Here is a 13,643-nt window from a genome sequence, read left to right as displayed (position 1 = left end):
GTGAAATAAAAAAAATTAAAAACTCTTGGGTTATGTTATTTACTGTTGGGATATGATATTTACTGTTGGGATATGACATTTAGTGTTGGGTTATGATATTTACTGCTGATGTAGGGGGAGTAGTGCTGGTCAGTGAGCTGAGAGCTGATACCAGGGCCGCTGGGTTCCTGTCTGTCTCTGTTAAATACCTCCAGCCCTGTTCAAGTCAAGTGGCTTTACCTGGGAGTGTCACTGTGAAATAAGGCCTCACTCACTCATCTGAACAATACTAGAAATAACTCAACCCTTTTCTGTACATTGAGGCCATTTCTGGGCAATAGACTAGACTATCTCCTTTGAATCAAGAGCACCATCACATGCAAATGTTCTGTATAGCCTCTAACTGTTTCCTTCTATAGTTATGTCCAACCCCTTACCCAGTGGGAAGAATGTCACATCACAGTTTTGTTTTAATTTGAGAGGAATAACAAATTCAAGCAAATGAGGAACAGTGTAAGGTTTAAATAGGGATAAACATGGGATGACAGACACACAGTATGAGTGACAGAGAGATAGAAAGGGGAGAGAGAGAGCAAGAGTAAGAGATTTCTACAAAAAACAGGTGAGGCCATTTTGGGTTGTGGAATCATTTTGTAATTCTAAAATATTTTATTGTAGAGAAATGTTTCTAATATTTATTAGATACTTTATTTATTTCTAGTTTTGAAGGTTCCAGTGTAAAATAATCCACCATGTGTTCTTACTCTCTGGAAATGTTATGTTGAGGTTTTTCATCCCTATCCACTTCCAATACTTTAGAAACCTAACCTAACAATCACTGATTGTTCCTGTCTCTGAACAGGTGATAATCCTCTATGTGGGGAGCATTATCTCCACCTGTCCTGTCAGGTCATATCAGTAAAGAAGGAGAAAGACAGTTTGTGTTGGTAAAGTGTTGCAACCTTGAAGTCCATTCATTTTAATCATATATCCTTTGAATTTCACAGTGATGGAAACGTTGTTGTATCTCACCCTGCTAATCTCAGGTCAGTTTACTGTGTGTGTGTCCCAGCAAACATGCCCACATTGGGCCGATACGTCCTTGCTAATCCGCTCCATATTATCTCTAAGACATTGGCCCAGTGTTGCCCAGTGTTGTCAGCTCATATCTGATTAGGACAGCCCTCACTGTTCCTGAAATAAGCCCAGTCTTTGGATCGGCTGTCTGTTTCAGGCCCATTTGGTCCCCAAAATGATCTTATGTATTGGCACTGTGTGTATTGACCACCTCACGGTAATTTATCAGTTATAGGTCTTTATTATATATCATTTATTTTGTACAAGTTAAATGAAATATTGCTAAAGTTTTGAATAAATTGTAATATTTATGAGCCCTAATTTATGTTAGGTGTTTTCACATATTTTGGGGTGGCAGGTGGCCTAGTGGGAATACCCACGCAGGGAATGTGCGGTCACGTATGATGGGTGTGTGTGTGATCATGGCTGCAGGTGTGTACTGTACAGTATGTTAACAGATCCATAGATAGTGTGGTTGGGGTTGAGAAGTTGCTGGAGAAAATATCCCTCATTAATCATTATTCTGTTCACAGGGTTCTACACACCTTCCTCATGTCTTCATCAGTATCACCTCATTACCAACGATATGACCTGGACTGATGCCCAGAGTTACTGCAGAGCACATTACACTGATCTGGCTACAGTAGATGACATGGAGGACCTGAACAGGCTGATGACCAGTGTCGGTAGTTATAATTCCTGGTTACGGATCGGACTGAAGAAGGGAGACTCCATGAAGTGGAACTGGTCTCTGGCAGACAGACGTTTCTACAGCGAGGGGGAGACTGAGTTCAGAAACTGGGACACAGGGACACCCCAAAATGGTAACTGTGCATTAATGAGTACATCTGGGCTGTGGAACAACGCCTCCTGTGATGACCAGCATCACTTCATCTGTTATGATGGTGAGTGTTTACATACTAATGATGAAGCCTGTTCTAAGTGCTGGAGCTGCCATTGAGTTGAAACATAGACTCATGAGAGCTTTAAGTTGTTAATCAGTTATTGATTTGTTATCAAATCAATCAGAACATTTACTATAGATGATCATTAGATGATGTTTTATTGGATATTTGTATCGATTATTACATTTGACTTTTGCAGGAAAACAAGACACCAACCTAACATACGTCTTAATTCAGGAGAACAAGGCCTGGATAGATGCTCAGAGTTACTGCAGACAGTATCACACAGACCTGGTCAGTGTGAGGAACCAGACTGAGAACACAGAGATAGAGAAGAAGATATCACTTCCTGTGTGGATCGGTCTGTTTCTAGACTCCTGGAGATGGTCAGACCAGAGTGACTCCTCATTCAGAAACTGGCAGTCAAGATGGCTGACAACAGATCAGACATGCAACTGCACTCTGGTGTCTCCTTTTACTGCTTCTGATTATACTAAATGGATAAATCAACCTTGTGACTCCATCTATGCTTTCATCTGCTATGGTAAGTTACCATATTCTCCACCTGATCTACCTAATACTATGATGACAGAATAACTATAATGTTGCCCCTATGATTCACTACTGTCATTGTGGGATTGTATTATCTTGTAGGTCCAGCTGTGGAGACCCCTGAGAAACCTCAACTGAAGAGACAGGTGGTGAGAATGAAGATGACCCCAAAGGATCAACATCTGAACCTCAGTCAACATCTGAATCCTGCTGTTCAGGACTCCATCTTACAAGAGGTGAGTTTTACCCTGTTCATGAACAACCAACTCAGTAATGATACAAACGGTATAGACCTCTTCTCTGGTCTGGGTCCTAGTCTGTTGTGGATGACCTCCTCTCTGGTCTGGTATCTAGTCTGTTGTGGATGACCTCCTCTCTGGTCTGGGTCCTAGTCTGTTGTGGATGACCTCCTCTCTGGTCTGGGTCCTAGTCTGTTGTGGATGTCCTCCTCTCTGGTCTGGGTCCTAGTCTGTTGTGGATGACCTCCTCTCTGGTCTGGGTCCTAGTCTGTTGTGGATGTCCTCCTCTCTGGTCTGGGTTCTAGTCTGTTGTGGATGACCTCCTCTCTGGTCTGGGTTCTAGTCTGTTGTGGATGACCTCCTCTCTGGTCTGGGTCCTAGTCTGTTGTGGATGACCTCCTCTCTGGTCTGGGTCCTAGTCTGTTGTGGATGTCCTCCTCTCTGGTCTGGGTCCTAGTCTGTTGTGGATGACCTCCTCTCTGGTCTGGGTTCTAGTCTGTTGTGGATGTCCTCCTCTCTGGTCTGGGTTCTAGTCTGTTGTGGATGACCTCCTCTCTGGTCTGGGTCCTAGTCTGTTGTGGATGACCTCCTCTCTGGTCTGGGATCTAGTCTGTTTGTGGACGACCTTCTATCCTGGCCGTGACCCCACGTTTCTCAGAGACAGTTGGATATCCAAAAACACATGACTAATACAGAGTGAAATATTCAAATCAAATCTTATTTTTCACAAACACATGGCTAGCAGATGTTATTGGTCACAAACACATATATATGGATGGGCCATGACCGACCGGTATAGATGAGATGCAATAGATGGTATAAAAGTGTGTGTGTCTGTGTGTCTTTGTGTTTCTCCAGATAAGGAACAAGCTGAAGGAGCAGGGGTTACCTGCAGACACCAAAGTGACATGGAAAAAGCAGCCTGATGGGAAGGTCTTCCACAAGGAGGAAGAGGGGTCTCACAAGAAAGAAGAGGGGGAGAAGAAGATGAAGAGGATGATGACAAAGAGAGATCTCTAATTATGTTATGTTCTCCTAACTTTTCTCTTTTTTAAATTTAGATTAATTATCTGTACTGGGATGTATTTTCTGAACCTAATTCATTAATGAATTGTAAGGTCATTAATTATGTACGAAGTAGATTGAGACCAGTCTTAAAAGCCAAAGGTAACAGCGTTTATTTCAAGAGAGTACTAAACGCATACACATATTTCCACAGGTTATAAACTGAAAATGACATCATCAGTTTCCCACACTCTCTCCGATTCTCACAAGAGCCCATTGTTTTTAGGTCCGGAACTCTTCTTCTACTCCCCTCATAAAACTACATTCCAAACTGTCTAAAAGATATACTTTTCTCCACTAATGGAACACAATCCAAACATTCTTATCTGTCTGAAAAGCTATAGCATCTCTCCCCCTTAATTAAACCCGCAAGGTACAGACAATTAATTAGTTTTCCTTACATTTTCAGTAACAGCTTAACCAAGAGCCCATACATTTCATATCATAACATAATAGTATCAGAATAAATGGTTTTAATCAGAAATGTATACATAATTAATCATTTCAACTATAATTTCCTCTAACAATCCTCCCTTTGATCAAATATTATACATTCATATCTCCAAAATAAAAATATTAACATACTCATACTAACCTTAACTCCAACTGTTTTTAAATCTACATCAGAATCATAACTCTTTTTTCAGGATTTCCGTTACAATCTTTATTAAAAAACAGTTTAATCATTGAAACAAATTACAATCTAATTCCCCTTCATCTCAACACTATTCTCATCAAGCATAAATTCCCCACAAATGACAGATCCAGATTCGTCCACTTCCTCTGTAGACATGCCTTCAGTCCTCCACGGGTCAGAACCTGGAATCGGCCCATAACGCACCATCTGTAGTGTCATTGATCTCTCCAGAGTCCTGGAAACAATAACTTTCATACATACACGCAATCAACCACGTACGTACAAAACTAACACAGTCACACAGGTGAAGGTAGCCCATAACACCACATTTTTCCATAAATACTGTCTACCCAATTTAGTTCAGAGAAGTATCCACCCCAGAGTTTCTGCCAACCCGTGAGCCAGGGTGGTCAAACCAGCTGAGGCTTCGGGCACTGATTCGTCCGGAGCTGTGTTACCTGGGATGTAAGACATGGTCCTGATTATCACGCCCACTTCCCCCTTTTATCTAATGCAATTCTATTCTGTCAGGTCTTCCAGCTGGTTGCTTCAGTCTGTTCTACAAAACCTTTAATAACAGCTCTAGTATTCCTGCTAAAGCGCTGTTGATTATCATAACTATAATTAATCCAGTCCACGTTGTTGTGAGAGTAGAGCCCCGGAAATGCTTAACTCTAATCCTGCTAGGATCTGATTTCTTGCTTTGACTCATCTGGCACCTCCCCTGTAACCCCAATGTTATCAATGTATACCTTGTCATCAAATGACCCAGATGGAGTGCTTCTCTTTTCCCTTTTAGATAACTTCATGTCCTGTTGTCTGAATGAGTGTAAAGACATCCAACGCACATGACCCCACACAACCACTAGGTGTCAACACTGGCCCATTTTATTTTATTGAAATTCCCAGAGTTCAACCAGCCTGTCAAATCAGACATGGTCTCGTCAGTGGTCATATTCTCTGTCCTATTGCAAGTACTAACTTCCCCCACGTATTTCCCATGTGTACCGTACCGGGGCAGACAGTAATATTCTCCTCCTGTCACTGTAAAGGGAGGAAGTCTTGATTTAACCTGTTGCTTCTACTCGGGACGCTTGCGTCCCAACTAGAGCTCTGGAAATGCAAATGCGCTACGCTAAATGCTAATAGTATTAGTTAAAACTCAAAAGTTCATTAAAATACACATGCAGGGTATCGAATTAAAGCTACACTCGTTGTGAATCCAGGCAACAAGTCAGATTTTTTAAAATGCTTTTCGGCGAAAGCATGAGAAGCTATTATCTGATAGCATGCAACACCCCAAAAGACCCACAGGGGACGTAAACAAAATAATTAGCATTTCGGCGTTACACAAACCGCACAATAAAATAGAAAACATTCATTACCTTTCACCATCTTCTTTGTTGGCACTCCTAGATGTCCCATAAACACTATTTGGGTCTTTATTTCGATTAAATCGGTCCATATAAAGCCTAGATATCGTTATATGTAGACTGTGTGATAAACGGAAAAAACATCGTTTCAAAACGTAACGTCATTTTTTAAATTCAAAAAAGTCGACGATAAACTTTCACAAAACACTTCGAAATACGTTTGTAATGCAACTTTAGGTATTAGTAAACGTTAATAAGCGATAAAATTCATCAGGAGGCGATGTAAAGATCATTAGCTGTCCGTCTGGAAAAATGTCCGGCTAGAAACTCAACGAAAATATCCGGTCCTAGACCGGAGGAGATACGGTGTCCTGCATGTGTTTGACCAAGAAAAAACTCGAAGGGAAATGACAAGACTCTAGACACCGTGTGGAAGCTGTAGGTACTGCAACCTCAGTCAATTAATTGTGGTTCACCTTTATCAATGGGATCAAGTAGCGCATGGATATATTTTCCCATTTTCAGTGATCAGTTTTTCCTGTGCTTTTCGATGTAAATGCCGTTCTGGTAAAGCCACAGCAGTGATTTAACCAGTTTTTTAAACGTCTGAGTGTTTTCTATCCACACAGACTAAGCAAATGCATATACTATATTCCTGGCATGAGTAGCAGGGCGCTGAAATGTTGCGCGATTTTTAACAGAATGTTCAAAAAAGTAGAGGGTCGACTTAAGAGGTTAAGGGGAACCTGGGGATATAAATAGTGCAAATCAATACAAATGTCATTATCTGGCATTCCTGCTTTCATGAACACCTTTACCATACCGACCCACACTCCTCTACCCAGAACCATACTAGGGTGTTGACCAAGACCTGGTCATCTCCCTACCACAACCCTTGATCCTCCTTCATTTCTATTTAAAGGGTTAAGCGTCTCTTTATGCCACTCTACTCTACCTTTCTCCATACTGGGTGAGTGGATTCATATAGCCCTCTCTCCCCATGAGCTATGACCTGTGTCCACAATCAATATTGGAACCTGCACCGGTATCTCTTCTATTTTGGAACAAAATCCTCACCGTATAAACCATGGGTCAAATTACCACTCTCTGCATACTCGAGTAGGAAGTGCTGTATCAGGAATATGTCACCCACGATAAGGCAGCTTCAGACGAACAGCTTCCATGTGAAGCCCCACCCTCTCCCCTAGAACACATCGCTTAGCAAGAGCCAGACACATCTTCACTTCTATGAAAACAACAGTGAGGAAAGGACAGGTAAGGTATTTTTCATTCGAGAGATGGCCCCCAGAATTCTGTTAATTCCAGTTCTCCTCTCGAACTCTGTTATTGTTCGACAGAGTCAAATGTGCCTTACCCTCCCGCAGTGCGATATGAATCCGGGTAGCTCTTTCAGCTAGCTGTCACCAGGAGTTCCTGGTATGGTCCCCCCTACAGGCCTATGGGACTGGATTGAGTGACTTCACCTGTATTTCACCTGTAGTGCATAAAATCTTGGACATACAGGTTTGATTAACAAACAGTTTCTCATTTATTAGCAAAACAATTTAAAAAAAAAATGTTATCAGTTAATTATCCCGTAGGTCACATCCTATTCTAGAACACCATTTACCCATCCCCCCTTTGTTACCTGGCTCTGCCCAGGTAACAACCTTGCCTTTTTTAAACAATGACTTAGGTAAGATTTAGTATATTATCCTTCTGTTCTGACATTATCATTTAGGAGCGCCCCTTTCATTTTCCACATGTCCAATTCTCGCTTTTGTCTCCACTCAGTAACTGTTATCTACACATTATGTTATCTTTGCTCGTCCTGGCTCCCCTTCTAAAACTTCTCTCTGCTCTGCAGTGCGGGGGAGGGCTCTTCTGTCTGCCTGTGGCTCTGTTTCTCATGTTTCCAAATTTGAACTACATGTCTCACTGTTTGGCTTTATCTAAACTCATGGATTTTCTTTTAGAAAAAACATGTCTATGAGCGCTTTTCTCTAAAGTCCTTACATTTCCTTAATCAATCTATCTTAATCCTAACAATAATCCTAAATCATCATAGATGTCCTATATTCCTGTTAAATGTAATACTATTTAAAAACTTATAATAATCAATCAAGGTCTAATAAATGCTAACCATATTAAAAATCCTTCCTACACTAACAAGCCCTCTCCTTGGGGACCCTCAGTATTCTATCTGACAATAACATGGATTTAATATGTGTTGCAAAGTGTGGAATAAAACTTTGGTCATGGAAAACAGAATAAAGCAGAACAAAGCATTATTATAACCCATCTGGTCCTCTCAGCTACTCCTATCCTGTACCAGGTGGGCACCATGCCACCCTTCACGACAGGGAGAACAAACATACATGGGTCATCCTCAGTCAGTCTCATCCTACCCTGAAAGCATGCTTCAGTATCAGCATCTCCAACTGGAGCATCAAGCAAAGGCATCATGCCTGAAGCCTTCACCACATCTGTAACAGACTTCTTAAAACACGGTATAATGCAAGCAGCACAACACATCAATAACAAAAATACAATAATTAGGGTCAGAAATCCAGTAACCACCATACCAGTGTACTTACCTAACCAGGCTCCCAACCAAGAGAACAGTCCAGACTCCTCCACCCCCGCCATGGTCCTCATCTCAGCAGATAGTGCATCAAGCCCATTAAGGGCCTTAGATATACTACCATCTGGACTGGTGTTATTAGGAATATACGTGCAACATTGTTCACCGAACATCTTGCAGACGCCCCCCTGACTGGCAAGAAGCATATCCAAAGCAAGTCCATTCTGTATAAGACAGCCACAAATTGTCCCTACCATCAAAACCAGTCTCTGTGCCTAATTGATCAATAGCTGAATAGTCTAACATTAATTACCTGAATGGGATTTTTAACACAGTGGTGGCAGGTTCGGTCCAGGGGTGGTAGAGGAGTGTGTCTGGCCCTGGTTCGTCTGGGACCTCTGGTTTTGGCAGTACCTTAATAGAAAACACACCCATCGTGTCTGTCCCGGTCCTTTGTAGTCCGAGGGTGTAAGTGCCTGCATCAGAGAGCTTAATAGTTTTGATGGTTAGTAGGATTTCATCACCTTTACAAAGTTCAACAGTGCTCCCAGGTTTCCCCCATATCATGGAAAACCTATCCACCTTTGTGGGATCCCCTATGCTATAAGGATATCCTCTTCTCCAATCCCAGAACTGTCCCAAGTTGGTTATCATGTAATCCCCATACGGACACCCTCCCCCATTACACAGGTAATGTCACCCGTCTTTTGGCACTCCTGTACACGGGTGTTAAAACCAAACAAAAATATCTCAATTTCTTCCCTGCCCTGTTGGCTCAAAATATGTTATCTTCCCTTATTTATTCTCAATGATGAATATGACTTTCTCTCTGTTACAATACCAAATCACTAATAGCCCATTCAACAACTTCACAGCTAATGTTATAAGACAGAATCCTGAACCACTTTCTCATTTGCGGTTCAAACAGTAATTCTAACCCCTCAACCAAAACTGCTTCATTTCTAATGAATTTACCTTAAAACTAGTAACTCAATATGACCACATTCATTATACAAATGACTCTCCCCTGAGGCTGATCAGACCTCAGAAGACAGTCACGATAAGTTCAAAAGGTCATACCATATTAGACATAAAGAACCCTTTATCCTTACAATAGAAATAGTCACCTGTGTAATTAAAACCCATAAAATAACATCTCATAAGGTTCCATATGTGAGCGTGCCTCTTTAAAATACCCTTGCACTAAAACAAATAGTTCTAACAATTGTTTTATGTGTATATATTTGCAGACCTTTTTCAATTTGGTCGTTTATGGCTGCTCTCCCCCACTCTCCCCAAAATTATAATCCCAGGAGGTTCCTAAAAGTGAGACACCACACACCTAACTATCATTCACTATGCTACCTCGAATCAGAAACTCAATAAGTGAACTATAACTAAAACCTAATGATAATTCCCCTTTGACTCAAATCATTAATCATAAGTTTTAAACATCGTCTACGGATATGTTTACTTAAATCAACATGCTACCTTTAGATAAAATTAACCCGATAACATTATTATCCAATGCATTACTTTTTCCCTCTGCCGCAAATGTCGTACATTTCACAGTGTAAGGAATCCGTAATTTAATCCCCGATATTTAATAAATATGCATTCGCATTCTCTCATGGCTCCTTTAATTTACTTATTTTGGGTAACTCCCATCCGTCCCGGAACAAAGAGTTCTACCTAAACCCGCCAGAACACAATGTTCGACTAAGTTAAATCACCCCCTAAAATTAACCATAACCAGTAAACAAATAAACAAAACACTTTTACCAGCAAAAAACAAACTATACGGAAACTCACTACTATAATGCTTCAGATGGCAAACTTACTCAGAGACTCACGTTTACATCTGTTAGTTCGTCAAGGAAAAAAAAAAACACTTGCCCCTGTTACGGATGTCTACGTATCAGGGGAAAAGCTCGAATAATCAAATTAAACCTAGCTAATTTCCCGAAACATATGCCGTTATGTTTTTCTATAGAGGTTGCTTTTCAACTTTAAATACCTAACATGGTTCCACACAATTGAAAGTGCTCAAATTCACTGGTGTTACGTAAACAATCAACCCTGGAATTTCAACCATGGAATCCATTACCACGATGTTTTACGAATCATACATCCAGTCTCCCTCTCTAACATGGTTCAACCCAAACCAACGCCACAAACCTTGATCCCTACCTAGGTATCAGCTGATCGTTTTTAGCATCTTTCCTGACATCCTGGCAACTCTCAAATTACTGTTAAAAATGTATTTTGCAATTTACATCAACTTCTGAAAAGTTACTCGAAACAGCCATACGATTTGCTCCGTTATCCCCAGTCCCTGGTGACAAAAGTGCCTCGCTAGTGACGCCATCATCAAGCGCTCAACCTGCCAATTCGTAGCGACTTCAAACGAATTGTAAATAATTCTTGTTCGATTAACCAAACCTAATTTATCACATCTGTTCAAATCCTGAGTTATAATTTACCACCCCAACCAAGATCTCTAAATTCGCTAATTTCATAAAAACCTTTCGATGGGCATAAATCGTAATTGTCTCTTTGTTATCATTTAGAATCCATTTTGCTCTTAGTAACTGTCTCATCTTTGACTTAGTATTTTAATTACAACTCTATTCCCCATACGTTATTCACTTGTCTAATTAAAAACCCATACTCGCATTAGTGAGTGTACACCTTTAAACTACCTTGTCTCTGGGAACAGGGAAATCCCCTTAACCCAAACTTTTACTCCTACAACGACACCCAATATTTCCGATGATCCCTTCACATCGTTTGTTTTAAATCTCTTGAGGTATCATGTAACTTATTTTTCTATCTTCGAATTGTCGTCCCACACTATTTTTTCCCCTGTCATACACTCAAACCACTGTGATTGACGTGCACTGTCCCTTTAAGATAATACATTTTATGTGTTCCCCGCAATGAGAACGGAAAACAGATTTACAGATTACTTTTTAGAATACGTTACTTTTTGTTCAAATGCACTGGCGTTACCTTAACCAAAAATCAATACTCGGAAAAACAATCACAACTTTTTACGATTAAACTATTCTTACCTAATTTAGAGTCCATAGCGTTGCACTATATAGCCCCATTGAGTGTCTAGCAATTCCGTTGCTGGCTATAGCCACAAATCTGCCTGCCGTTGTAAAATATATATTCCCTAGATTGAGTTCAGTTTTAAATTCTAATCATCAGATTAAACCCAACCAAACTTCTCAACATACTATACCCTAACATTTAAACGTACCATGCTATAACGTCCGGATAGCCCAAAATTGTATCGTATATCTCCGTTATCCCCTCCATTTAACTTTAGGTAACTCTCTCTTTTATGATACATTTATTTAAATACGACTCCCATCTCAATACATTATTCCACCAGATCATTTTGAGCGAAATAGCGTTTTACATCGCTAACAGTCTGTAAATTAGTTATTTGTAGTTATGTTGATATTCAGGGATGTGAAAAAGTATTTGTCTCCTTTCTAATTTTCTCAAATTTTACATATTTGTGATGCTGAATGTTATCAGATCCTCAAAGAAAACAGAATAGTAGATGAAGGGAACCTGAGTAAACAAGTAACACAACAATTACCTACTTATTTCATTTATTTCATAACAAAGTTATGTAACACCCAATGTTCATGTGTTAAAAAGTAAACTCAGGGACATTTGTGGGTTTTCAATCATGAACTGGTCATTTCAAGTACTGCCACAACACCTCAGTTGGGATGATTAGGTCTGGACATTGACGAGGTCATTCCAAAACTACAAATGTGTTGCTTTTAAACATTTTCATTTTGACTTGATTGTGTGTTTTGGATCATTGTCTTGCTGATACTTGATACTGAGCAGATCTCATGGTTCCTTCTACTAACGTTTTGGACTGGATGGGTCCCATTGTCTCTGCTGAAAACCAAACACTGCATTCCTCAGTAAAACACTTCATATCAATCGTCAAGCATGGTGGTGGTAGTGTGATGGTTTGAGGATGCTTTGCTGAGTTACAGCAGTTCTGCGTGGAAGAGTGGGCCAAAATTCCTCCACAGCAATGTGAGAGACTGATCAACAACTACAGGAAGTGTTTGGTTGTAGTCATTAGAGCTAAAGGTGGAACAACCAATTATTGAGTGTAAAGGGGCAATTACTTTTTCACAAGGGGAATTGGGTGTTGCATAACTTTGTTAATTAAATAGACAAAATAAGTATAAATATGGTTTGTTATTTTGCAAACTCAGGTTCCCTTTATCTAATATTAGGTTTTGGTTGAAGATCTAATAACATTCAGTATTAAAATTTAGCAAAAATAGAGAATATCAGAAAGGGGACAAATACTTTTTCACAGCACTGTGAATATCAATGTGTTTTTCTAATTGGAATGTAACTTTCTTTAATTGAAATGTATTTAGTGTCACGAAAATTACCGAAGGTGACTCCCCTTTTTGTTTGGGTGGCGCTCGGCAGTCGTCGTCGCCGGTCTACTAGCTGTCGCCGATCCGTTGTTCTGTGTTCCTTTGGTTTTGTCTGATTGGTATCACCTGTTTCTTGTTTGGTTGTTAGGGTAGGGTTATATATAGTTTGTTCAGCCCGCTTCTGTTTCGTGCGGGCTTGTTCGTCTGTTTTTGTTGTTTGAGTGTATTTTGGGTTTCACGCTGTCCGTTTATATTTCTGATCATTTGTTTTCCTACTTTTGTTCATGTTATGTTTCCGGGACATTATAGCGTGTTTTTTCCCACATCTTTTGCTCTCTGCGCCTGACTCCACACCTCCTCACTCATTTATCGTAACAGAAGCCCGCACCACGATATGGAGTCAGCAGGAGCAGCGACCACTCCTCTTCCCACTATGGAGGAGAGAGTCCTTCATCACACGTCTATCCTCCATCGCCTAGGATCAGCGATGGATCAGATGATGGAGAGGATGGATCGTTGGGAGAGGAATGGTCTCCCTACTACCCCACCGACCCTCCCACCAGCAACTCTACCATCTCCCCCATCTGGATCCGGTTCCAGCGCTCTGCGCATTACGCCTCCGAGGGAGTACGATGGAGCAGCGACGGGGTGCCAGGGATTCCTGCTTCAACTAGACCTCTACCTGGCCACCGTTCGGCCGGCTCCCTCGGAAGAGGAGAGAGTGTGGGTCCTCATCACATGCCTTACCGGTAGAGCCCTGGAGTGGGCTAATGCGGTCTGGAACGGGCCCGACTCAGCG

General features: G+C 40.9%; 1 protein-coding gene across 1 annotated transcript; it reads left to right on the top strand.

The window, feature by feature from the left end:
• Window positions 1–544: 544 nt before the first annotated feature.
• Window positions 545–2,558, top strand: LOC135572720 (macrophage mannose receptor 1-like). Its single transcript, XM_065021147.1, has 4 exons — window positions 545–601; window positions 987–1,025; window positions 1,590–1,961; window positions 2,161–2,558. The coding sequence occupies exons 2-4, from the start codon at window positions 989–991 to the stop codon at window positions 2,556–2,558; spliced, it is 807 nt and encodes a 268-aa protein (XP_064877219.1). The 5' UTR covers window positions 545–601; window positions 987–988.
• The last annotated feature ends 11,085 nt before the right edge of the window (window positions 2,559–13,643 follow it).

The sequence above is a fragment of the Oncorhynchus nerka genome, linkage group LG8, assembly GCF_034236695.1.
Source record: "Oncorhynchus nerka isolate Pitt River linkage group LG8, Oner_Uvic_2.0, whole genome shotgun sequence".
Lineage (NCBI taxonomy): Eukaryota > Metazoa > Chordata > Actinopteri > Salmoniformes > Salmonidae > Oncorhynchus > Oncorhynchus nerka.
This window is presented reverse-complemented; position numbering and strand designations above follow the sequence as displayed.